Raw genomic sequence first — 26,187 nt, forward strand, 5'->3', positions numbered from 1 at the left:
GATGAGGTCACGCAGGAGGCGTTCCCATAGTGAGACACTCACTCATGCTACTCAGAGAACGGGGTTATATACTGTACATAACCTTAAGTTACTCTCTGTGAGAGAGAAACAAGGTTATGTTTCGGGTGTACTCACCAAATGTCTGCAGATAATGTTCCTCCGGTTTAAATTAAGGCCAGCAGCCGGGCTTGATGTGAAGCAGTTTTGTGCGCTCTGAGCTTTTGTGTCTCCATCCTCACAGATTTGTCTTTGCAGGACGGCTGAGTTACAGCCCTGAAATTCCTCCTGTGGAGATATGTTTTTCCTCTAATCCATTTCTGGCTGTTCTGGCAGGAACCCGGCCGCTCTTCATCTCTCTCCATCACACTCTCTAATGGTCCTCTCTGTCTTTCTGTGTCACAGAGAGGATGTTCACTAAGATCAGCTCAGCGCGGTTTAGGAGTTTTAGGGGTTTCGAGCTAGTTTAGTCCCACTTTAGGTGCAATTGAGGCTGACGTGTTAATTATTAAAGCATTAAAAAAGCAAGTGATGAACCTGGTTGTCTGCAAATAGCGGATTTTTATCTTTGGCTCCTTGTCACCACCACTCTGTCACAAAAGCACACACTCTGAATGGCCGTTGACATATGAAACCATTAATGACTATGTTTGAGTGAGAGGGTGAAGTTATCAGCTAAGGCTGGTTAACTTGGTGGACACACTGCGTCGCAGAGATATCTGTTGATTGGTAAAAGATAATATCCTCGAGCACAGACTTCCTGGATGGTTTATTAGTACATTTAACTGCTTCAGAGTCACTTCTGGAGCCCCAAGTGGCCACTAAATGAACTGCAGCATTAATTATTGGACGGACTTAACAGCTGTGGTTTTTGTCGAGTTAGCAGAGGAGCTGAAGTCGCTCTGTGTGAGCAAACAGCTGCAGAATGAGGCAATACTGCATGAAGAGCCACGCTTGTACCAAGCTGAATAGCCTTTTGTAGATTAAAACATTTATCAGGGTGTAGCTTTGTTGAAATCATAAAGATTTGATGTTCCGAAGCAGAGCAAGAAACCAGAATGTGTTTATGTAACATTGCTAACACGCACACGTCCCACAACGCTTTACAAAACCCTGCATGCAGCATACAGGATGAAGAGAAGAAGCACTAAAACTTAAAAGAAGAAAAAGCAGCCGATGTGTCGTGGTCGTTCTTTTGGTTTTGAATATGAATGAGAATAAAGTGGGTTACAGACTCTGGTGAAGCAGACAGGAAGTTGCAGGAGACCAGTGGGAGAAATCCTGATTTAATCCCAGCAGATACCTGTCACTTGACTTGGTCAGACGTGCTTTTAAAGGCGGCTGTGACGCTTCAAACATGTGCGTCATGTGTTTTCAGACTGTGCAGGTTTCAAAATCTGCTCTTTGATACTCGCGCTCTCTGCAGATGCTGTGTGTGTGTGTGTGTGTGTGTGTGTGTGTGTGTGTGTGTGTGTGTGTGTGAGAGAGAGAGAGATAGCGGGTTTTATGGTCACAGGGTTTTATGTTTATCATTTAGCACATCTCCGTTTGGCCCATCTGTTGCCGTGGCGGCTGGTGCCTTCGGGTCCCCGGGGCGTCGACCTGGCCCGGATCAAGTGCAGATTTCGGCAGCTGTTCAGATCAAAGCTGTTGGCCGGCAGCCCAGATCCCCTGGGCTGGGTTACCCACAAATCTGCTGCACTTCCATCAACTTGGAGCTGTTGGGCTTCTCAGCACGTTCGCAATGCTCAGAATTTTCACGAGTCGCGCTGCCGAGTTTATCGGGCCTCAGGATCCTCTACGCCGTGAAGTTTGGGTCGTCAATCTGAATGTGAAGCGTTTAGAAGTGACATGCTGAGATCACATGACCCATCAGAGTCAAATCAAAGGGGTCTTACTGCAGCACATTCTGCTCCTCATTCAGCCATTGTGTCACTGTTCTTAGCTCAGCTGGTCAAAGGATCGATGAGCTCGACACAGCGAGGCGTCCGTCCTCCGTCCACAGAGATCACTGCTGCTCCTCCGCTGTTGGTCAGAATTTGGTCAAACTTGCATGCAGTGGATCCCCAGTGGATCAAATCAGATGTGTCATTGTACAGGCAGTGATCTTGAAACTCCACCCACCTGCTGTTCAAACCTTGTTTTTATGACGGGCAGCCAATCAGAAGTAAGTTGACTTAAATCTGTGTTTTTTCATACACACACATCATAAACACAGTCACAGACTTTTCTTCTGTTTTTGTTGTTGCTTATATGCAATATGAGCCGGGCACTGATGATGTGTGTGGTTTAAATAGGTGATTTCTAAAAAGCAAACCCTTGCAGGTTTGTGAGAAAGGAGGAAACGATCCACAGAGGCTGAAGCTGATTTTTACAGTACTCTTAAATCCAACTTGTCCCTGAAGCAGCTGACGACTGAATTCGCATTTAAAAATCCAGCTGTGGTCTGTTGGCTCCAAACCTTCAAATGTTTCACCATGAAGCAGGAACATAAACAAAAGGCAGCTGTGTAATAAATTTCAAATGAGTATTGCGGATAAATCTGCAGCTGCTAAACTCAGAATATTCCCGGAGTGGTCTCATGTGAACAAAACTTGCTGCACTGCGACGTGGCCTCACAGAGGAGTTACCGCATGGAAAACGTGAAGGCTAAAGAATTCGTCCACATCTTAAAGAAAGATGAACTTCAGTTAATGAAGTGATGGCCTTCAGATCCCTGCGACCTTCCTTAGCCAGTCAAGGAGCCGTTTCCCTTGATTCATGATGGAAAATGGAAGCCAGAGCATTAATCATCCAGTTTAGCGCCGCCCCTCGTTCGCCACCCCTTGTTCCTGCTTTAATGAGCAGCTCATTCGGTGATTATTGGACTGTGTTAGCATTGTGCAGTGATACGAACGGCTGCCTGATTAATCAGAGCTTCATAATGATCGTCCAATCAGGAGAAGATGACATCATCTTTCTTTATTCTGAAGATTGGGAAGGTTTGCCCACACATACGTCAGAATGGCTTCAGTGAATCAATGATGACAAAATAAAATTTATTTTGATTATTAGAAATAAAAGGAGCTAAAAAAGATGAACATGCACTAAGGAATCGAAATAAACTCTGTAAAGGTCAACATAATTTGCTTTGGTTTGATGTTACAGCAAAAAGACTAAAAGCAGTCATTATTTTAATGATTTAAATATTTTTCCATAGTTTTTCAATAAAATTGCAATCCTGTGCTAACCTGCAGGAGGCCGGCGATGTGTGAAATTATTTTGGTGATGCTGTGTCGTCTAAATCCTGTTTCCCTGCCGACGTGTTCAGAGTGTCCTGATGGACGAGCTCGGACAGGTTTGATGAAAATCATCTGTGATTAAAAACAGGCGTTGTTTGTAGGTTTGTTTGTTTGTTTGTTTTTTTTTACAACTTTTCGATAATGAGTTATTCATTCGGGAAGCTTGAACTGATTATTATTTTTATTATTAACTGAACACAAAAAAAACCTATGATTGACGCACCCACAGAGCGGCACACAGCTCGATTCGTGTTTGTCTTCCTCGTTCTGTGTTTTGACAGCACACAGCTGAATGAATGCAGCGTCTCAGCGTGTCTGTGCAGACACTACTCTGTGCAGACAAAACTCACTGAGGCACATTTTCCAGCAAGTTTCAGGCTCATGCAGATGGAGGATATCTGGGAGAAATTGTAAAACCAGGAGATGCACAGAAAAACTCCGGAATAATGGGAATGTTGGATGAGAAGACCTGAAACTGAATTTGTCAGAGATGCTTCAGAGGAGCTGTGATGAAGGCCAGAAGGCCTAAATGTTAGCATGTTTGTTGGTGTGAGCAGGAAGTGGTTTCCTGTAGGTTTTTGTCAATGCTACTTTTTTCATTATTATTCAGCATCGGAATGACACGACTCTGAAATTCGCATCCTGCTTGCTGATGTTAATCAGCAATGTCAGTGGCAAGTGGCTGGAGGTTGCTCGGTGAAATCAGTTGCAAAAACCAGCAAGTTGCCAGAATCATATGTAGTTTGTATGAACCTGGTCTGCAAACACTCTCAAACTAGTCTCCAAGCTGCAGTGAAACCATGAAAATCAACCAGAGGATTCTGGTTCATCAGAGAAGTCTCTGATGAAAAGTCGGCATGTTTGCTGACACGAGCGGAATAAAGTGCTGAAGCTGAGATCTATTAGCGTTTGTGTCACCGCTGCATATTTACCTTCAGCACTGTAACTGCATGAGCCTCTGCCTTACTCCATCCTGTCAAGCCATCTGACGTCGCCACACTGCGACATCAGATGGCGTCTATCCTGATCTCTAAGAGTCCCGTCTCCTCACCAGGTGAACGTAGCAATTAGTCGTTTTGTGTGCTGCTGCAGTTTTTCTGATGTTTTGCAGCTGAAAGCGTTTGCACGCATGAGCAGCTGAACCTTCCTGCGCTGATGCAGCATCGCACGCCAGCCGTGCCGCAACGAAGCTGGCAGACATGTTCGTACCAGCAGATGGTTGACAAAGTGGGAGCGTTCAGAAAGTGAACTGAAAGCTGGCTGCAGCAGCACTTCCAGTCGTGAACATATGTTAACTGCGGCGGAGATGCGCCAGGTGTGCTGCGACTGAACGAGAGCGTGTGTGTGTGTTCGGTGTGTGTGCAGATGGAGATGGAGCTGCAGCTGCAGGCGGAGCGTGAGGAGGAGGCCGCTCGGCAGGCTGTTCTGGAGCAGGAGAGGAGGGACAGGGAGCTGGCGCTGAGGATCGCCCAGAGCGAGGCTGAGCTCATCCCCGAGGAGGTGGCCAACGACTCGGGCCTGCGCAGGTAAGCCTGAGTTTAAGGAGACCCTCTGCGACGCGTCTTCACGGGACGGAGACGTCTTTGAATGCCGCACGGACTCGTCCTGGAGAAACCATCGTTTCCCTCTGATCCTGAGTTTAATCATTTTCTTCTTCTTTGTTTTCTTTTTGTTTGTTTTTTCCTCTCAGTAACGGCTCCTCAGTTCCATCGTCCCCAGAGCGATCAGCGTAAGACCCGTCGATTCTTAACCCTTTAATTTAACCCCCTCACTCCCACACACCTGACCTTTGACCTTTCAAACCATAACAAACCCTCTGCATGCTGTAACAATCTGCCAGCCCGGCTCTGCCCTCTGATTCCAGCTAACGGATGCATCAGTTTGAACACAGTGACTTTTATTAACTTACATTTAAATCCAGATATGAGCACCAGGTTTGATTCTCACCCACCAGAAACTCGATCCAGGCTCAGGTTTATCAGACTTCTGAGGGTTACGACCTTACAGCCATAGAAAGAGACAAAGTAGAAGTAAAATACTCCAAACATGCACCCCTAGATCTATACTAGGATCTATACTCTGTAATTAAATAATTCAAAAGCTATGAACCTGGAAACGCTAAAAGTGTTATTACTTTTAATAAATAAGTAATATTGGTGTATTTTCATTGATATATACTGATATTTATATTTGATGTTAGACAGTTTTAAATAAAAGAAATCAAAAGAAACGTTAATAATTACCAAACAAAGGGGGGGGGGGAAGCAGAAGCTTCAGCTCATTTTTTAATGCACAAAATAATAACATTTTAAGAACTCACACGTTTAAAGGATAATTTTAAAAAAGCTGCCACGTTGGTCACAAAGATTCTTACAGAAACACGTCGCTCATTGCTGAAGATCTGCAGTCATGTGGTTCAATTTCAGACTTTAACTTTCAGTGCAGTAACATTTCAGGAATAAGTCACCCTTCATACACGGATCAGAGGTCAAAGGTTAACTGGAGAATTGATTTGGAAGTGGCTTTCACAGCCAGCTGAGGTCAGTCTGCTAGTTATTGCAGCATAGATGAAATAAAACATCGAGAGATAATTCAGGTGATTTTAATCTTCTGTACAAAAAAAGAAACAAACTTAAAGGTGCAAAAATCTCTGCTCTCTAGCCCCACCTCTACTTCACCTCCAGATCATCAAGATGCATTTGAAAGCAGGCTTTAGTCCAGATTAGTTTTCCTTCAGGTGTGACTTTCAGGAGTTTGATGAATCTGAGGCCTGTCCTCAGATCACAATTTGGAAGGAGAATGATTTCCTGATGAGCCTCGGGGGAAGGAATCACCTTCGCCTCCCTGATTGCTTTGTTATGTTGTGCTCTGCTGCTCCGTTATAATCCTGTAATCCTCTGTTTACAGCGCTGCCGCCGCTGCTGCTGCCTCCCCAAAGCTCAAGAGCTTGACCATGTAGGTTTCCTGTCACACCACACGCCTCAGACAGCTTCAGGGCACCGTGCGACGCCGCCGTGCGCTCACAGTGGCGAATCCAGACATAAAGCACTCGGTGTAGCCTTGGCCTCTATCACTCTTCTCACTTAGCCTGAAGCGACACGTCTCTCTGAAAGTTGAAATTGATGCTTCACGCCGTGACTCGGCTTTGTTAGTGGCTACATCAAACTGTTTGACCTCCCTAGAGCGCTGCGTCACAGAGCTTTGCACTGCGGGTGGATCGGCCACGTAGACCCGGCCTCTCTGTTCGGGTTCTGTTCTCCACATCACCGAGTAAAACCTGCACATGCATCAGTGTTAAAGATGTAGATTTGAAGAAAAGAGTCATCACAGACATGCAGACAAAAGAATCAAAGGCAGACATTGAAACCTCTGAGCAGGGCTGCCATGATCAGTTTTATCTCAGGTTGATCTGGACATAAAAATATGACTTTAAAAGAATAAAACTTGGAGGATGTCTTTCTTTAAGTACTTAACACCTACAAAAACGGCAAAGGAGAGAAGTAGTTGTGAGATGATCACAGCGACCTGGAGGCAAATATGGAGTTTAAAGAGCCACGATCAGCTGTGGAGCTGATCCACAGACGCCTCAGGTTTAAAATCAGGTCTCTGTTTCATGTCCAGGTAGCAGTTTGTGGACATTCCTGGCTCCGGTTGCCGAGGTGACCCTCTAACTTCATCCGTAAACATTTGCTTCACCCGGTGACTTCCTGTGTGGTCACCGAGCCTTTTGTGAATGTGACTCGCACCTCATTAGAAGCTTAGCTGCTTCATTTTGAATCATCTGCAGTCGCGAAAAAATGAAACAACACAAAATTGAATGTGTGCAGGGAGTTAAAGCAGCGAATAAATCCTTCAGCAGTGGGTCTCGGCTACTAAAAGCTGAACCGCCCTTAAAAACACAAGATTTTAAAAACAAGCTTGACGTGCATGAAGCACCAAGTTGGGATGTCAGTAGAGCGTGAGTGCGTAAACACGCCTGACCTCACTGTGTGAGAAAACAGCTGATTTACAGCCTGAGATGTCTGGAGAAGAGCGAGTGAGTTAAAGGCCCTGTATGTGGTTGTTTCTACACATCAGTCTGTGTCAGAGCTCATAGATCCAAATGAAAGACATTAAAGTGTCAGTTATGAACTTAAACATGTACTCTTTCCTTTCCCTCACCTCCTTTCTTTTGGCATCCTTGCCTCCTTCCTCCCATTCCTCTCACCTGACTTCCTGTTTCTCTCCTTTTGTCTTCTGGAAGTTTAAATTCTCTTAAATGCGTCGGCTGTGTGCGTTTTGATTCAGAGCAGCTGTACTGGCAGTCCGCATCATGTTTCATGCTCAATAACTGTGAAGTTAAGTTGTTTATTTTCTAAGCTAAGCTCATCTTCTCATGGCTCCAGGGCACCTGAGTAGGAAGGAAGTGCAGGCGTCACTGTCATGGCCTCTGATTTGTTGCCAGTTGAACCTCTGGACTCAGCGTGGCAGCGTTTAGTTAATGGCTCAGCGGCCGCATAATGACGCCCGCTGCGCCTTTTTTTGCTTTCTTTTAACTACAGCAGCTGCTTCCTGCCTGATTTCACCTTCCTCCGTTTAATGCCTAATAAGGACTCGTGTAAACATCACAGGAGCGTCATTAATGGCTCGCACGCAGGAGGAGGCTCGGACCATTAAACGTGTGACCAGAGACGACATAATGAATACATGTTTCTGAAGTGAACGAGGTCGTCCGTGCACAGGCTTATCATGTTGGTAATGAGAAGAATTATCAGATGAAGGTGGAGGTCTGCAGGCTCGCAGGCTTCAGAGCTTCTGCAGTCAGAAAGCCGAGCTGTGGGCGGCACCGTAGGGACCTTTTTTATAACGTGGACAAAAAGAAAGTTTAATTGTAACAAACAGGAAAAGTAACGTCTCCGTCACACTAGAGTGAAAATACCACAAAGAATTGGTCGAAGCTGATGTCTCTGATGTCTCAGCCTAATGGGAGTCGACCTGTCTCCAAACAGAAAGCTACCTTTAGCTGCTCCTTCATTCAGCGGCGTCGCCCAGCAGGTAGCTCTGCATGTTCGATCTGCTAGTTTTTACATCACATGCTCCTCCCGTCTTCTCACGAGATCTTTCGCTTGTAGCCAGTAATGTCTCCAACCGATACCGGTTTGTCACTCTTAGACCAGTTTAAGAAGGATTTTAGATGGTTGCTGTGTGCAACGACAGAAGACTCCACTCGGATGTTTATGTTCCTGTGTGAAAGCAGTAGAATTGAATTTCTGTGTATGCAAACAGCAACAGACTTGCGATATTCCCAGATTTATCCCAGTTATTATTGATCACATGACCACATTCAGTTCCAGACCAATAGCAGACTGACTGTTGAGTGGTTGCAGACCTGCTCCCGGTCTTTAAAGGCATCGAGATCACATGATCACTGCACACAGCGTGACTGTAGCATGAGCTTCTCCTCCGTTTCTGATCATCTGTGAAGTTACGAGAAGTGTGAACAAGTGTTGTCGTGTTGTAGTTTCAGCTGTTTAAAAATCGAAGTGCATGAACACCAACTTCTGTTTTTCCTTCTTCTTCTTCTTCTTCTTCATTTTTAACCCTCTCTTTGTTTTCCTTTCACTTACCTGCTGTCCCTGTTTAGTGAAAAAGATGGTGATGAAGTATTTTGTAGTAAATGTCTCGGCAGCATACTAACAGTTTATCCTAACATCGTGCTTTTTAGGGAGGAAATGGCGAGGGAAATGTCCGAACTTCTGGCTCGGTGGGTAGAAACCGTCTATGTGGATCACACCTCAATGACCAATCAACTCACTCTTTGATCAAAGTTAATAGAAAATTTTAATGAGAATTGAACAAAAACTAAAACTGAATCATTTTTTGATTGTTGATGATCAAAAGTAAATTGAGCAGTGTTGATTACAGGGTTAATAATAACTATTTAGCCTCCACTGTAAAGAACATGATTTATTTTTCTTTTGTGATTTTGAAAGTCGGCCGTGTACACGGGGACGCTGTGGCCCGTTAAATGTCACCCAGCTGTTATTTCCCGCCTCCATCGCCCGGCCGCCGCAGAGGCTCCAGCTGCTCCTGTTTTTAAGATTTTACAGATAAAAGCTGTAACTTTCAGAACAATGCAGAGTTAGTGGAGGATTTTATGCTGCTGCTTATTAAAAGTCCAGCTCAGCTTTAAACGTTGAAATGTTCACTTCATCATTTCAAAGACAAAATGATTTTGATCTAAATTTCTTTACTGTCCTGATATGTTAATGATAATAATATTTATTTGGAAATGTAAATATTTTCCTAGTTTTTAAAAAAAAAAAATATTTACTAAGAAAACCTTTTTAGATGCTTTGGATTTTTGGAAGCAAATAAAAAGTAGTTTGTTTTCTCTCAAAGCGCTGTTTTAAAACAGGGTCCAAATGCTTTATTTCCAACAGTTTTTTTTTCTTCTATTGCCTCTTCAAGATGTTATAGAGGCGATATGTCTAATATGGTTAGAAAACCCACCCACTTACTCTCTAACGAGGGGCAGCCAGTCAGAAGAATGTTGGCCCAAAGTGGGAGGAGCTAAAATGTTGCAAACAGAGGATGAACCAAAGGGCTGCTCTATTGGAGTCCAGGAATAAAAACATGGAGCTGGGAATGAGCCGAATAAATCTCCTTCAAGGTTTTTCTCTTTGGTCTCTGACTGGATGTTAAAAGGAGGGTGATGCGTAGCAAACAGCTGAGAGCACAGTCAAACCTGGACCTATGAGATAAGGATACAGTGCATGCGCTCCGGCAGGTGCTGCTCAGGTGGTCCAACTTTTGATCCTAATGCTGGAAAGCATGCAGTACAGAGTTCCAGATCTTTGTCTTCAGCCACACAAACAGCTTTTTTCTGTAATTACCTCTGCAGTTGAAACACACTTTGAAACACACTTTGAAACACATGCTCCTTTGAAGGAGCAACTCGAGTTCCAGTGAATTACTGCCCAAAAATGTAAAGCCATGACTTTAACAGAGATTTAGAGTTCAAATTCTTCCTCCTGAAACTCCACCACAGAGAGTTATTCCACCTTTAACCTATAGCAGGTTAAACTGCCGGTCCCGTCAGATTACTGCGAGCATACGCTGTTTTCTGCCCGTGTTCCTGTCAGCATCCCCGCTGCTGTGAATGAGTGATGTCAGCTGAAGCCGTGCCAGTCCCTGCTTCCTGTGTTCGCCTGTCTGCGGTTAATTGGCGACAGGAAGCAGGGGCAGAAGGTGACTGCAGCGCTTGGCCACTTAGCACGCCAAAGTCACCACGTGCTTGTGAAGACACGCTCAGCAACCCCGGGTCTGAGGCCCAGCTCGGGCTAAACATGAGATCCAATAGGATTAGAGGAGCAGCGGTGTCCCGCCTCCAACTTCCCGGCGTTCTAAAAAGGGCAAATCCCGGTCACGGATTAATCAGGCCTGTCAGCAGCGCCGCAGAGGAGCGAGTAGCTGGAGGGTAGCCGCTGTTCTCTGCTGTCAAACGGTCATTCATAATTTAACAGAGCGAGCCGTCACGCTGTGGCGGCCACACGCCGACACAATGGAGGTGCTGTGTGGCTTCCTAGAGACTGAAACAGCATGCATTTTAATGATGTACTCACACCTTCTGTTCTTCTGGTCCTCTCCTTCTTTATAACGCTGCTGTCTGACACCCTCAGTCCTCCTCACCCTGACATTCATAATGAACCAGCAGCTGTTTAAAGAACGTGGCGCTGCTTCTGTTCCTCGTGGAAAACTGGTTCCTGTCTCACCTGGTGACTTTCACCTGGGTGGAGTTTACTATGTGGGATGCGTCACTGACTGTGTTTCCATGCACCCTAATGAACTATTCAAGTCACAATCAGGCGTTATAGAACACATCTGGCCAACAAATCGTGGTTTGTCATCACTTCTGTGCAAAAGTTAAGGCCGTTCATCTCCATCAATTCAGCCGTTTTTGTCATCATTGCTTTGGGCAAACATATCCACCTCCGGGCTCCAGCGGCTGTGAGCAATGTTTCACTGCAAACGGTTGAAATATGAACCAAACTTCTGTACACCATAACTTCATTAATGATCAATAACCGTACCACTTATGCTTCACACATCAGAAAAAAGAAGAAAACATTTGAGTTGCCTGGATGTAGAAAACCTTCCCCGCGTTATTTTTCTTTTCTGAGATGCCGCTGTTGGGCTGTGCGATCATTTATCTCCAGGACCCAAAATTATAAATGTTAATAAGAAATCATTAAAATCTGATCCTCGCAATAATCCATCAAGTGTGCAGTTATAAATGGGATTTAGGTCCAGATATCCTGCGGCTCCTTTACTGAAGATTAATGGTCGAACAGGCCCGTTGGAGGCTTTCAAAAGCTAAAATGGAAATCAAACTTTAATGCTGGATGAGGGTTTTTTTCTACAACCTGGCAACTTAAGTCATTCTTAGTTACAGATTACACTATGAAACATTAGCAGATCAGTTCCAGATAATAATAAAACCATTAATTACAGAATTGCAGGTCTTTATAAATGAATGTTCTGCAGGTCTGCAGCATCCTTTGCCTCTGAAGCCACCACTTTAACTAATCTTATATCTGCACAAGCTAGAGAAACCTAATAACCTCAGTTCAATGGACCTGATCCAGAATTCCTCACAAAGAGCTTCTTTTCAGGACTTTTAAAATCTGAAACATGACTGAAGTTTGTCTCAGTATTTTAAGATTGAGATAAATGATCCCATCCTGTACGTTGAACAAAGATAATTTGATTTCTTCACTGGGTTGCTGAAACAATTCGCATCTATAGATGGCTATCACGTTTCAAATTCTTAGAGACTTCTGGGAAACACTAGATTGAAGTTTAAGAGCCATATAACAGAAACCAACCCGGTGCCCAGTCAGATACTCAAACAATGTAAAGGGGCCAGTGTAGATTGGAGGCAGGTAACCATGTAGGCCAATAAATAAATAAATAATTGACTAATACGCACAATAAGAACAACTCGTAAATTTTTCTTCCCTAATAAATTTGTGACTTTTATATCATGGATGAATGGAAAACCTATGAAGAATCCAACTGGGTGCATGGCACAGTCCTTTAATGACCCTAACAGCGACCCCCTCAGTAAACTCACCGATGTGGTGTCGGTGGAAATGATCACCTGCTGACGGTCCCCCACAGTTCTCAGCTGTGGGTCTTTGTCGCTCACCTCTTGCATCCTTCTTCTGTTTCCTGTATTAGAGGTCCGCAGGTCCAGGCGTCCAAGGCGGCTGCGGGCACCAAGAAGTACGAGCTGAGCAAGTGGAAGTATGCTGAGCTGCGTGACGCCATCAATACCTCATGTGGTGAGTGTTTTCTTATTTACTGTTGCGCTGATAGTTTTCCAATAAAGATAATTGTTTGACATTATTTAATGGCTATCCACACTTCCCCAAGCATAAACTAGACATTCTACGTGCCATTGTGGGTTACAAAGACAAATTTTCACTCATTAAATTTTTTTTTTATTGGATAGTCAACGTTCTCAGAGGATGAACCACTTACTAGAGGTTGATGCTTGACAGCTGCAGGGAAATTTTTCAGATAACTGACAGTACACATATTGAGTACCTTAACGTTCCCAAAGGATGAATCTTTCCCATTTTGGACACAGTGGGAGCTTCACCCTGGTGCCACATTCAAGTTTAATTAGTTTCATGCATTGACCTTGTGCATTTTGCTCTGTCGAGAGAATCAAGTCCAGACTTTGCCTTTTAAGAAGTGCTTTTCAAAATAAGGTCTCTTTAATAATTTATCACCAGAAATCTGTGATTTTCAACTCCAACTTTTCAGCCTGTCAGATTAGAGATTAAGATTATAAATGATATAAATAACCATTTTTTTACTTTGCCTTGAAGTATTAATATGTAATGGACATATTTACTGTGTATATTCATATTCCCAGAGGTTGAACCTTTTAGATTTTAATGAACCTGTAATGTCCATTGTTGTCTTCTAAAATTCCTAAACTTTATGTTAAACTCAGAGCTTCATGTCCACATTTTCCTTAAATTTGATGTTCTCTGTTCTTTTGTTCTCACTGGTACTTTAAAGCTACTTTCGTGATGGACTTCTTCTGGAAACTGAGCAGACTCTCCTTAAATTTTTTAAAGTCACTGTTCTTGGTCCTCAGAGGATTAATAATGGATCCGGTAGACATTTCTCCAGCACTGCTGTGAGGCGAAATATATTTAAAATGGCTCAATTTGACTGACAGACTTGAAAAATCCTAATTTTCTCAGAATGTTCATACTCCTCAGAGGATGAGCTCTTTGATTTTTTTATTTTTAAACTTTTTTCCATTATCAGCGTGCTTGGATAGAAATCTGATCTTTAACGGTGCAATGACAGGCACACTGATGCGAATTGCTGATTGTATTCACACTCCCTAAGAAGACAGACCGCTGTTATTTTTATCGACCTCATGGTCTTCCTTTACCCTCGCTCTGAGAATAGCTAAATGGTCGTAAAGGCTGTTTGTTCTGAGTGAAGAGTTCACTCCTCTTGTTTCCAGCAAATGGGCAGCTTTGACAGAATTGTTTGCCACCGCTCGCTTTCCACACCACTTAATTTTATTTTTGTAAACGCCGCTTCATTTTATGACCACTTCTCTCGTGTGGGAGTGAACTGCCGGTCGAGCAGAACAGAGGACAACTCTTTTAGCCAAACTCATCGTGATGATACCACAGCTGTAGCAGGTACATCTGCTTTGTCAAACAGAAGAATTTCAGTACGAGGTGATATCACTGTAACATATCAGAGTGTCGAACCTACTCAACCTTTACACTGACATTTAAAAAGCGGCTGATGATCCTATCCAGAATATGTAGAATGTGTTACCTGTGCCAAATTTGACTGTTATTGAATTGTTGTTATATAATTTAAAAATGTTAGAGGAAAAAAAAGTGTGATTTCATATTTGGACCTGCACAGACAGGAAAGAGACCCAAAGGCAACAAATACAGATATAATATGTCTATATAGGTCTTTTTTTAAGGAATATGTTCAGTTACTACGTAATGATAGCAGCGAGGCTGCTGGTTTTAACTGCTGCTCTGGCTGATTTGCTGGTTTAGCTGTAAGGACAAGAGCAGGAATGTTCTTCTACCATAAAAGGCCAAATTTTTACCCTTTAATCTTGTGTTGCATCAGTTCATTGAGGTCTGCAGGGATTTGTTTATGTCCAGGTCTGTCAAGGTCCTGCACCAGTGTTTAAATCAGGTTGAGGTCTGGACTTCGGACTGTTGGGGCACCTTGATTCTTTGCTTTTTCAGCCGTTCTCCTGGAGATTTGCTGCTTTGCTTGGGATCATTGTTCTTCTCTGTGACCCAGTTTGGTCCAAGTTTTATCTGTGGCACAGATGGCCTCATGTGTCTATAGAGTACTTTGATATACAGTTCATGGTCCACTCAGTGACTGGAAGGTGCCCAAACCATCATCCCTCCACCACGGTGCTGACAGCTTGTCTCAGGTGTTTGGGCATTTCCATTCAGAAATTATTTGACTTAATAGGCTTCCAGTTTTTCTTCAGCTTCCATACCAACTGGTGGATAAAGAGGCCATAGGTGCTGGCTTTGCCCCTCAGCAGGCTACCAGAAGCTGGACAATAGGAAGAAAGTGGTCTAATAAGCCTCAGAACCCTGTTTGAGGTGTTACTGCTGAGTTGGACGGCTGTAAAATTGTAGCTTTTGTCATCAATACACAAAGCAGTTCCTGCTTTATCTAAGATCTAAACATGTCTTCCATCCCTGAAGCCGTTATCTCAATGTACAGGAGGTGGAACATCCAATCAGGGGACTCTGATAGTGGACGAACAAACTTTCATCCTTGGTTTGATTTTGATTCACTTATAAAAGAAAGTGAAACTTAAAGAAAACAGCCAAGAGGAGAATATCCGCCTGTTTCCTCTCTTTCTTTCTCAGTTTAACCTCAGAGATCACCTGTCCTTATCCACGCAGCAGGAAGCGTGGAGGACTGGGACAAGGAGGGTCGACGCCCGCCGGCTTCTCTGAAATGAATGTGCTGAGAGTCGCCTGCGGGCGGCCGCATATAAACACATAGAATGACTCGGTCAGCGTTTAACAGGCCGCTCACCTCCCCAGACAGAGGAGGGGATCGCATACTGATGCGATCACGTCCACAGCTACAGATCATCACGAGCAGCAGAATAAAAAAGTCCAGCGTCGAGGGCCTGTTGACACGCAGCGTATTCTGCAGAGGTTTCCGCTCGCCTCAACAAACGGAGGACGTTTTTTTTGTTCGTCTGGCGTTACCTAAGCACTTAGTGTGCATTATGCATCTCATTGCTTGGTGTTAGCCTTCGCACTCTGGATGATAAATTGAATGTGTGTGTTTTTCTTTCTTTATTTCCTTTCTTTCTTTATATATTACTGAAGTCATTTATCTGAATCGTCCAGATGAAATGTGTGCTTAATGCTGCTGCCTGCCTTCTCTCGGGGCGCGCGCACTACATTGATTATGTTGAGATGAACATCAGCGCCGTGTGTGGGGGAATCAACAAAAGTTGGTCCATCTGCCAATATTAATTATGTGAGTTTTAACGGTTCAATAATGTGGATTTTTTTTTGTCAACAAATTGTACTTTTTATGGCCAAAGGTTTGTGGACATAGAGAGCTGTATAATTGTACCCTAAAAAGTTCATAAATAACATCTATGTACATAAAAATCCAAAGAGAAGATTTGTTTTTCCAAAATGTTAGCAATCAGGCAACCCAAACCCAGCTGGAGAATTTAAATCTACAGCCACAGATAAAGCAAACCAACCTTCACTCAGTGCTTGCTCTCTGACAGCTGGTGACTAGTGGCCATGGCCCTGATTGCCCTTTAACCCTGTGGAGAATTTCTCATCCTAAATGCTTAGGAAACAAGCGGGGAAGTCACTGAGGGCGATCTTGTCGCTGGGCCTGTCACGTCTGCCATCCAAGGCTCGGATTTCAGTGACCTTCTACGTCTTATGGTCGCTGCTACTCGTCCTTATACTTGTGTCTGCCTGTTAAAAGGCTATAATCCCTTTATTTGATACAGCCTTTAGCCAAACACCGTCTGCTGCCTCAAGAAAACATGAATGAGGGAGTTTAATGTCAGGTAACCTCTGTTTAATATGGATTCCCAGCACCTGGTCCACTGCGGCCTCTGTGATTATGCAGTAAGAATTAAGCCCGGTTGACGGGATGTCGGACATCCACAGAAAAGGTCTGAACCAGTGAATCGGTCAGCCGTGCGCTGCTTCAGTTTGTGTTCACCCTCTTTGCTGTTTCAACCTTGAGGCGACTTTTGTTGTGATTTGGTGCTATATAAATAAAATTGAATTGAATTGAACATGACAGAAACAGTGAAAGCCAGCTCAGTGAAGAAATGGTTTCCCCACTTAAGTAAGAACAGAGCTCGGATTTTAACACCGACTTGAACTCAAACCTGATGACTCAGTGGCTGATTGGAGGAAGATGTGCAGCCAGCACTAATCAGAAGGTTGTTGGTTCGATCCCTGTCGGCTCCAGTCTGCATGGACAAGACACCAGCCCCAAATTGGTCTCCAATGCATCAGAGTATGAATGTGTTTGAATGTCAGCTAGTAAGCACCTAAATAAAAAGAGCCGCGAAAAAGTGCTCGTGTGAAACTGTGAATGAGGCGAACTGTGTAAAGTTTGAGTGCTCAGAGTAGCGGTGCACAAGAACCAGCCCACTTTCAATATGTAATTATCACCAAAGCTTTCAGTGCATGTTGTTATTAACTATTATTAAATATAATGGTGGAGTTGATGAAATCGGAAGGACAGCACTGCTTTTTCCAGAGTGACGGGGTTCAGACTCCTGTCAGATTCATGGTTCTCTGTTTGAATATGACTTTTACACAGATTCGTCCAAGTTCTCGGTTCTTTCAGGTTCTCCAGTTTTCAAATCGATGTACGTCTCTGAAATGTATTTGCAGAAGCTGTCAGTATTTCTTTTGCCTGATTTTCTGATCCTGTCTCCTCCAGACATCGAGCTGCTGGCCGCCTGCAGAGAGGAGTTCCACCGCCGGCTTAAAGTTTACCACGCCTGGAAGTCAAAGAACAAGAAGAGGAACACCGATACAGAGCAGCGAGCACCGAAATCTGTCACCGACTACGGTATGACGGGCGCCGCAGCGTTTATTCCTCTGGAGCTGTCTCTCTTTGTGTTTTTCCCACAGCGAGTGAAACGCTTTCTGCATTTTTCATGCACTCGGTACAAAAACAGCTCTCTCGTTTGCAGATTGACGTTGAATGTACCTCAAAGTACCTCAAAAACATTTTTGAACACTTCTAACTCCTTTTGTATAACCTTGTGGCCACAAAGGTCTCTCATCCATTTAATCTTTCTCTCTTATGTTTAAACTTACACTTGAAAGAAGGAAACAACCCGAAGCTTTACGGGAAGAGAGAAACACACTGAGCCTTGAACAGCCTGCAGGTCAGAGGTCACAGAGGTCGACTTTTGTTTGGATGTGAAGGAGTCTCAGATTTGTGCAGAACGGTGAGACGGATTTGGTTTGTGTACATTTATAAATGAGATCCTCTGACCTTAAAGATTCCTCTGAGCGATTTTAAACCTCTGAAGTCTCCAAAATCTGAAACTGATTCACCGTGCTGGACTCTGACCAAACAATGCCTTCATTTGAATGCCAGACTTTATAAAGACGAGCACTTCGGTCTGTCGGGGTCGCTGACAGCTTGCCGTGATTGTCAGTCAGCAATAAGACGAGCAAATGGACTCCGTCTCTCACCTCTCCACCGCCATCGCCTCATTTCCTTGTGCCACACGTTGAGTTGTCATGACGACAAAGAGCTCTTATTCAGAGCTGTCTATTGTGTGCACTGCTCAGACTACAGATTGGTCCACGAGCCCCCACACGCACACTCTCTTTTATCCCTCATCCTTCATGTGAGAGTCGCAGCTTTTGTCCTGCTGCTGCTTCGACTCCGGACATGTGACATGTGCAGCCGTCAGAAGATCCGGCTTTAACGGTGGCCGTGGCTCCGTGTGTGAAGGTGATGACATGTATTTATAATATCCGATCCCCAAATCACTCCCAGGGTCTTTGACGTGAGCAACCCCCTCTCTGGTTTTCTGTCTAACATCCACACTCATTAGCACCACGTGTGTCAGTTTTCACACGTGGTGCTGCACCGCTGTGTTGCACCAGAGTGTCGACAGAACCATCATGATGATTTATGCTTGTGTAGAGCTTCAGATGTAGTCTGTATAAGAGGCTGCTGCCTGTCACCAGGCGATGGGGTTTCTATCATGTTGGTACTGGTTCATTCTAAAACCGGAGGAAACGGCAGGACAAACGTGGCAGTACATCTTCTCGTGCTCTGCATCGATGTGATGTGCAACAGGTTACGGAGCAGATGCAATGCAGACGCAAATTTAAAGCCCCCAAAAGTTTTAGATTTGATGAGTCGCATATTTATTTTTAGTTACGTGTAAAAATCTGACTCTCCGTTCCTCCGTGTCGCCCTTTTTCTCGTTGCCGCTGCTGAACACGCCTCACTAACACCTGACTGAGACATGATGTCGAAGCGCGGTGCTGTCTGATACCGTCAGTGTTCATGTCTTCATTCTCAGGTTCTCATTCATCACTGTTATCATAAAGTGTCAGTGTTGCATCACTTCCTGTGTGTGTGTACGTGTAACCTGGCATGTTTACTTTCAGATCATGCACCACCTGTGAAAACAGCATGTAAGTGGTCCTCTAGTGTGTAATGCTACTTACACCCCGCCGCCATTACTAACCCCTTCCTCCCCTCCCGCTCAGCCCTGGGATCGCTGCTGGCCTCAGGCTTGTGCTTTCGCTAGTAAACGTACTTTTTTTCTGTGGTAGGAGTAGGAAATAGATGGTGGATGGGTTTCCGTAGCAACTGCTGCCTGTATTGAGACATTATTTGGGCTTTTTTTTTAAGCACCATTTTGTCTTTACGAGCAGCGTGCTGGTGCCAGCTCTCGCCTGCCTGACAGCCATAACGCTTTGATATAGAGTGGAGGATATTCCTGCGAGCTCTTTAGGCTGCTGTTATTGATACTCCCACAGAAAGGACTTCTCAAGGAAGAGGAGAGGGAGGGAGAGGAGGACAGAAGGCTTTCTGGGTTTTCAGGGTAGTTGGCTTCTGTTTGGCGAGGGATGATAGCATCATGTTTACTGCGCTGTGACGGGAGGAAAAGGCCGCCACGCCGGCTGATCGGAAGAGAAACGTAGTAAAAGAAGTCATCAGTGAAGCAGATGGCTCACTCCCCTCACTCCAGACTTAATGAAGAGTTTAGATACACGACAGCCTGTTCAGCTGAGCAAGGCACAACAGGGAGATTGAACTCTGAGTGACCAAAGAGGTTTATTTTAACAGGTATACATTCGAAATTGTCCCTAAAGATGAGGTAGATCATGTCATCAAGACTTGAACTCAAAAACACTGGAGAAAAAAGGTCAGGTCAGCCAGAGGAAACCAAAACATGTTTTATTGCTTGTTCCTGCTGAGGTTTTTTTTTTGTTTGTTTTGTTTTTTAATACAGTTTTCTCAGTCATTTAAGAAGCTCTTCAACAATATTAAAGCTAGCAAGTGAAGCTGTTGACGTCTGGACTGTATGTTGTATAAAGCAGGAGAAAATGTGGAAAGTCTTGAAACAAGTATCTGGATTTTCAGGCTAAATTTTGCCCTTAAAGGTTAAATCTGCAGCAGCAAACATCAGCTCCTCCAAAGCCAAAGTGAACCAACACAGATGGACTAATCGCAGTTACCGATGGCCCACTGACCAAGTAAAGAGTGTCACTTATCATGGCTCATCAGCAAGAACTGTACAGCACGAAACTAGATAATTACAGGCTCATTTCAGAGACTCCAACCCATCTAGAAGTCAATGCAGTGCAACCTGAGAACAGAGGTTATAATACAAAACCACAACATCAATCCCTACAACATTACAAATAGCCAGAGCATGGTGTGCCTACCACCATAAATTGGACACCACCTGGAAAACACAAACGAACGGCGGCCCAAAACATCATGGAACTGTGATGGCGACCTGAAGGAGATGGATCTGGTGTGGGTAAGCCGGGTTGGGCCCAGATGGAGGCAGATCAACAATGTCGTCCAGGGATGATGAGGACTCATTCTCACTGTAACGTTCCAGAACTGCTCCCAATGAAGACATCTGGAAGAACACGTCAGCTACCTTACTTCCAAAGGCAGATGGAGACTCGGGTCACTCATCAGTTTGTTCATTCATACGTGGTACACGGCAGCGTGCAGCAATTCATCCACAGAAACCAGTTCCACCCTTTGTCAGTGCTATCCTGTGCGTTCGTCAGCCTTGAAGCCTGAACCCTCCTCTCGACCCCTCGTTGAGTCACCTCGGGTACTAAAATACGACAAACGGTAATCAACAGGCCGAGTGAATGCAGCAGGGAGTTCAGCACAAGTACCTCTCTGAAGGATAAACCTACATTTCTGCTGCTTCTTCTAAACAAAGAAAGCTGATTTTTTTTTTTTCCCCCTCTTTTTTGGCGTTTTTCTTTTGAAGTTTGCTGACGCCTGGAGGTGAAGTTTGTTTTCTTGGTTTCTGAGGTGGTTTGTAGGTGACGGCTAAACAAAGCGTTGCTTTGTAGAAGATGGTTTTCTCACTTTTTTTTGAAACGCTGCAAAAAACCAAAACCAAACAGACCTAAAGATGTTTGAAACCAGGTTTAAAATAACACGTTGCCTTTTTCTTCCATTTGTCAGCTTGAGAAATGGAACAAAAAGGCAATTTATATCAACACGAGCTGACATGAATCGAAAACTAGATTTTATTTTGTGAGTTTCTTTCTGAAATGTGGTTTTCTGCAGATTAAATGTCCTTTATCACGTAGAGAAGCTTCTTCAATCTCTGTAGAGTATTACTTTACACTCCACTTTTTAGAAGGATGCAAATAGTTTTTTAAATGTTTCTCACGAGTGTGCAAACCCCTTCGTAAACATCTGGCATCTGCTTCACATCTCTCTGATTTCTTTGCTCTTCCACCAGCTCTGCTGTGATCTCTAACCCTCCTCCTCTTCCTCCTCAGCTCTAACAGCAGGACTCACTGACTGCACTTAGACATGGAGACCAGGGAATGGGCTCTTTGTTCAGACCTAATGGGAGTACGGCAGACGGGGCTTCATGTTTACATGCTGTGGGTTAATGGGAAATATGAAAAGGAGATCAAACATTTGACCAGGTTGTGCTGATTGAGATTCTGTGTTTAGTCCTGTTCCTGAGCCTTGACCTGTGTATTAACAGCTGTAGATATAAAGCAGCATTTCGGTAGAAGGTTCGTGGTCAGGAGTCCATGTGAATCGTAGACAAGCGCAGGGTAAGATTTAAGCATGAGAGCCAAAAGCAACAATCAGATATGAGCCCGTCCTGAGTTTATGCTGGTTGCCGTCCTCACAAACAGCAGACAAAGCTTTTCGATTTGTTTCATCCAAAAAGTGTGCAGGCCTGTCAGACTTTACATGCATTTCAAAGATGACTCAGTGCACTGATGGAGATGACCGCTGGAAAAAGAGATTTAACTTTTTTTCTGAACTTCCTGTGTTGAGATTCCCATCGTTTAGGCAAGGCAAGTGTATTTATATAGCACAATTCAACAACAAGGTGATTCAAAGTGCTTTACAGAGACATTAAAAAACAAATAAAAAGCATGATTTAAAATTGATTAAAAAAAACAGTACCGCTAGATACAATCAGAACAGTAGATAAAATCAGTAGTTAAATGTAAGTTTTGAAATTTAAGCTTAAAAGTGTGGATTTGGTGTTTTATTCAAATGCCAGCTGGGTGGGTGAGTCTCCAACTTGGATTTAAATAAACTGAGTGTTTCAGCTGATCTGAGGCTTTCTGGGAGTTTGTTCCAGATATAAGGAGCATAAAAGCTGAATGCAGCTTCTCCGTGTCTGGTTCTGACTCTGGGAACTGATAAAAGACCAGATCCAGATGACCTGAGGGATCTGGAAGGTTCATACTGGGTCAGGAGATCATTGATGTATTTTGGTCCAAAAGTTTAGGACCAAAATACATCAATGACCTCTATAAAGCTCTGAATGGTTTAGGACCTAAACCATTCAGAGCTTTATAGACCAGCATCAGAACTTTAAAGTCTATCCTCTAACGGACAGGCAGCCAGTGTAAAGACCTCAGAGCTGGACTGATGTGGTCCACTTTTTTGGTCTTAGTGAGGACTCGAGCAGCAGAGTTCTGAATGAGCTGTAGTTGTCTGACTGATTTTTTAGGTAGACCTGTAAAGATGCTGTTACAGTAGTCAAGCCTACTAAAGATGAATGCATGGACTAGTTTTTCCAGGTCCTGTTGAGACATCAGATCTTTTATCCTTGAAATATTCTTGAGGTGATAGTAAGCTGATTTTGTTATTGTCTTAATGTGTCTTTCTAAGTTTAGGTCTGCATCCATCACTACACCCAAATTTCTCGCCTGGTTTGTGGTTTTTAGGTGTATAGATTGAAGTTCTCTGGTGACCTGTAATCGTTTTTCTTTGGATCCAAAGACTATTACTATTATTATTCAGTTTTGTTTTTGTTTAGCTGGAGAAAATTGTGGCACAACCAGTCATTAATTTCCTCGATGCATTTACCAAGAGCCTGTACAGGGCCTCGGTCTCCTGGTGACATTGTGATATATATTTGTGTGTCATCTGCATAGCTGTGATAGTTTATTTTGTTGTTGTTTATAATCTGTGCCAGTGGGAGCATGTAAATGTTAAACAGAAGGGGTCCCAAGATGGAACCTTGGGGAACTCCACATGTGATGCTTGTCTGCTCAGATGTGAAGTTACCTATTGATACAAAGTATTTCCTGTTTTCTAAGTATGTTTAGGGGAATACTGACGCAAGGTCAAGCAGCCTCTGACTTGCAGTGCTGTGTTGATGTCAAGAACAAGATCATTTAAACTCAACACAGGTCAAGCTTTTTTTTAATCACTTGCATTTTAATGTACTTTAATTGCAGATTTGGTATATGCAAGTTTGCCTTAAAAGACTTTCATGTCAGCTGGTAAACACGAAGCTGCATCCTGTAACCAGATCTTCTAGTAGAAAACTTGAAGGTTACGAAGCTACCAATGACACCCCTACGGCTTTAATTAGATGTGCCTTTAAAGCACCTTAAAGTTTGTCAGATTAAATGTATGTAAAACTGTATCTACTGACATTCACAGGAGGTTGAAGGTAGATATTATTTACCAGGATCAGCCTCTCTTTTCCAGTTTTTATGCTAATCTAAACGGTCGCTGCTGTTTGGAGTGCTACTGAGTAAAATGCAAAAATATTCCTTTAAACTGTCCAGTTTGAGAATGTCAGATGTAATTTGTGCTCAGGCAGCTGTTGTTAATGTCTGTATGCTCACTGCAACTCACTATTGTGTCTCTTGCATAATTAACGAGGCCGAGCAGCTTTTAGCTAAAACACTAAAACGAGCTGTAAACATTAGAATTAGTAAGTTCAGATAAAAACAACTCCAGCCTTTTCTTTCATGTCATTAAGCAAAAAACTAAAGTTTTAAACATCCTCTGAGCCTTAGTGTGGTTTGTTGAAATTCTTACCCTCGTCTCCAAGTAGAAAACTATTTTTTAAAAAAACCAACAACAACATGTTTTTGTCTATCTTTAGTCTGCAAAGAACTCTGTCTTTACTCTGCTTCATAAGTTAATGCACAGGTTGATAAACAGGAAACAGGATAAGCTACATTTACCATAACCACTTCCCAGGCTACTGCATGTAAACATGGTCTCTGATTTATGAAAGACTCCTAACTTTTTTTTAATATATTTCCCTCTGCATCCAATCAACAGCCCAGCAGAACCCAGCCCCACCTATACCGGCCCGGCAGTACGAGGTGGCGATGAACCGGCAGCAGCGCTACTTCCGCATCCCGTTCATCCGGCCGAGCGACCAGTACAAGGACCCCCAGAACAAGAAGAAGGGCTGGTGGTACGCGCACTTCGACGGACCCTGGATCGCCAGGCAGATGGAGCTGCATCCCGATAAACACCCAATCCTACTGGTGGCAGGTCAGTACAACCCAGATATCTGAGGGAGGCAAAGCATGAGCATGGAAATAAATCTCTGTCTTTACCTTACGTTATACGTTCACCTGTGTTGGAAACATTTCTGCACACATATGTTTGTCGACAGTGGCCGGGTTAGTCTGTTCTTTGAGAGTCTATCCATCTACAGACTAAATGAAACAACATATATATGCACCAAGTTAAACACAGTTACACCACCCATTGGGCTGCATCACAGTATGACAGAGTGAGTGACAGGCATAAGGAAACAAGCAGTTAAAGAGTAGAAGAAAAAACGAGAAGAAAGGGTGGAGGTGGAGAGGAAAATCGATGAGTTGATTCTGCGACAGCCACAGAAAGAAATGAAATCAGAAGCAGCACTTCGCTGTTAATCAATGTTCAAGACTTTGACTTTGTGCGAGTGCAGCAGATTGATTATATTCGAGTCATAATGCACCATCAGGTCGTTCTCCGTAGAGACGCAGAGGCTTTTATTTTTAGGAGGCCCGTGCAACGAATCATCAACCGCGATTTGACGAGCTCTCCTTCGAGAATGCCAGAAATCACGCGTCAGCTTTTATCAGAACATTAGAGCGATACGCTGCAGTTTTCATTCTACATGACTTTATTCAGTTCAATTCAATTTAATTTAATTTATACAGCGCCAAATCACAACAACAGTCGCCTCAAGGCGCTTTATATTATAAGGTAGACCCTGCAATAATACATACAGAGAAAAACCCAACAATCATATGACTCCCTATAAGCAAGCACTTTGGTGACAGTGGGAAGGAAAAACTCCCTTTTAACAGGATTAAGAGATTAATAACAAGAATGATTTAATGCAGAGAGGTCGATTAACACATAGGGAGTGAAGAAGAAACACCCAGTGCATCATGGGAATCCCCCCAGCAGCCTACACCTATCCAGAGTTACTAAGAGAGGATTCAGGGTCAGCTGATCCAGCCATGACTATATGCTTTAGCAAAAGGGAAAGGTTTAAACCTAATCTCAAAAGTAGAGTGTCTCCTGAATCCAAATGGGAAGCTCCATAGAAGAGGGGCCTGAAAACTGAAGGTGCTGCCTCCCTTTCTACTTTTACTCCAAATGTTGCAACACTACTTGTTTCGCCATCAATTTTCCTCAACACCTCACTTCATATTTATCATATTTCATATTTGTCTGTAGAGAGGGTCTAGCCTAGGACCCTTACTGGATACAGGCGCCCCCAGGTAGGAATCGCACTTGCGAATCCCATTCCAAAGCCGTGCAGTCTTACCACTACGCTATCCAGCTGCAAGCCTCCTGAATATGTGCCTTTCATAAATGCCTTTCTTTCTTTTTTTTCCTCAGAAATTTCCCTCATTCCAACAGTTTACCTTGTCGATAACATTCAGTTTTTACTTAAATTTAATCCTTTGATTGACCTGATATGCTGCTCTTTAATTCATGTGTCTAAAAGAGATTTTATGAAAGTAAATGTTTAACTGGGGATAAAGGCATTTGAATTGTTAAAAGTGTGCCTGGGATTTCTTTAATTGTCCTCTATACAGAGCACTTCAAAGAAAAACAATCTGGAATCTTTTTCCAGTTGCATTAAAGAAAAAAGGTTTGAAACTCCAACATTTGTCAGAGCAAAGTGTAATATTTGTATTCTATTGATAACACAATATAACAGATATCCACAGATGCTGCTGCATCCTCCCACAATTTGCCAAATTAAATGAAAGCGCCTGAGTGAGTGTTTGTGTCAGAACAAGCTGTAAAATCGCAGATTGTACCAAATGACGAGTACAACAACAGTAAAGAAGGA

The 26,187-nt window shown here is 43.4% G+C and overlaps 1 protein-coding gene across 7 annotated transcripts in view; it reads left to right on the plus strand.

Moving 5' to 3' along the window:
* The window catches only part of myo6a (myosin VIa), a 145,761-nt gene that overhangs the window by 114,559 nt on the left and 5,015 nt on the right, over nucleotides 1-26,187 (plus strand). For 2 of the 7 annotated variants that reach the window (XM_014338054.2, XM_042226255.1), the window contains exons 28-35: nucleotides 4,644-4,804; nucleotides 4,969-5,007; nucleotides 6,186-6,233; nucleotides 8,983-9,021; nucleotides 12,501-12,604; nucleotides 17,298-17,429; nucleotides 18,998-19,024; nucleotides 24,159-24,377. In XM_014338054.2, the coding sequence (XP_014193540.1) occupies nucleotides 4,644-4,804; nucleotides 4,969-5,007; nucleotides 6,186-6,233; nucleotides 8,983-9,021; nucleotides 12,501-12,604; nucleotides 17,298-17,429; nucleotides 18,998-19,024; nucleotides 24,159-24,377 (769 nt within the window). The remainder of the gene's footprint in view (nucleotides 1-4,643; nucleotides 4,805-4,968; nucleotides 5,008-6,185; nucleotides 6,234-8,982; nucleotides 9,022-12,500; nucleotides 12,605-17,297; nucleotides 17,430-18,997; nucleotides 19,025-24,158; nucleotides 24,378-26,187) is intronic. The other 5 variants (XM_014338056.2, XM_014338055.2, XM_014338057.2 and 2 more) reach the window with 5 other exon arrangements.

The sequence above is a fragment of the Haplochromis burtoni genome, unplaced genomic scaffold, assembly GCF_018398535.1.
Source record: "Haplochromis burtoni strain Fernald_Lab_line unplaced genomic scaffold, NCSU_Asbu1 Contig_203, whole genome shotgun sequence".
NCBI classification, from domain to species: Eukaryota; Metazoa; Chordata; class Actinopteri; order Cichliformes; family Cichlidae; genus Haplochromis; species Haplochromis burtoni.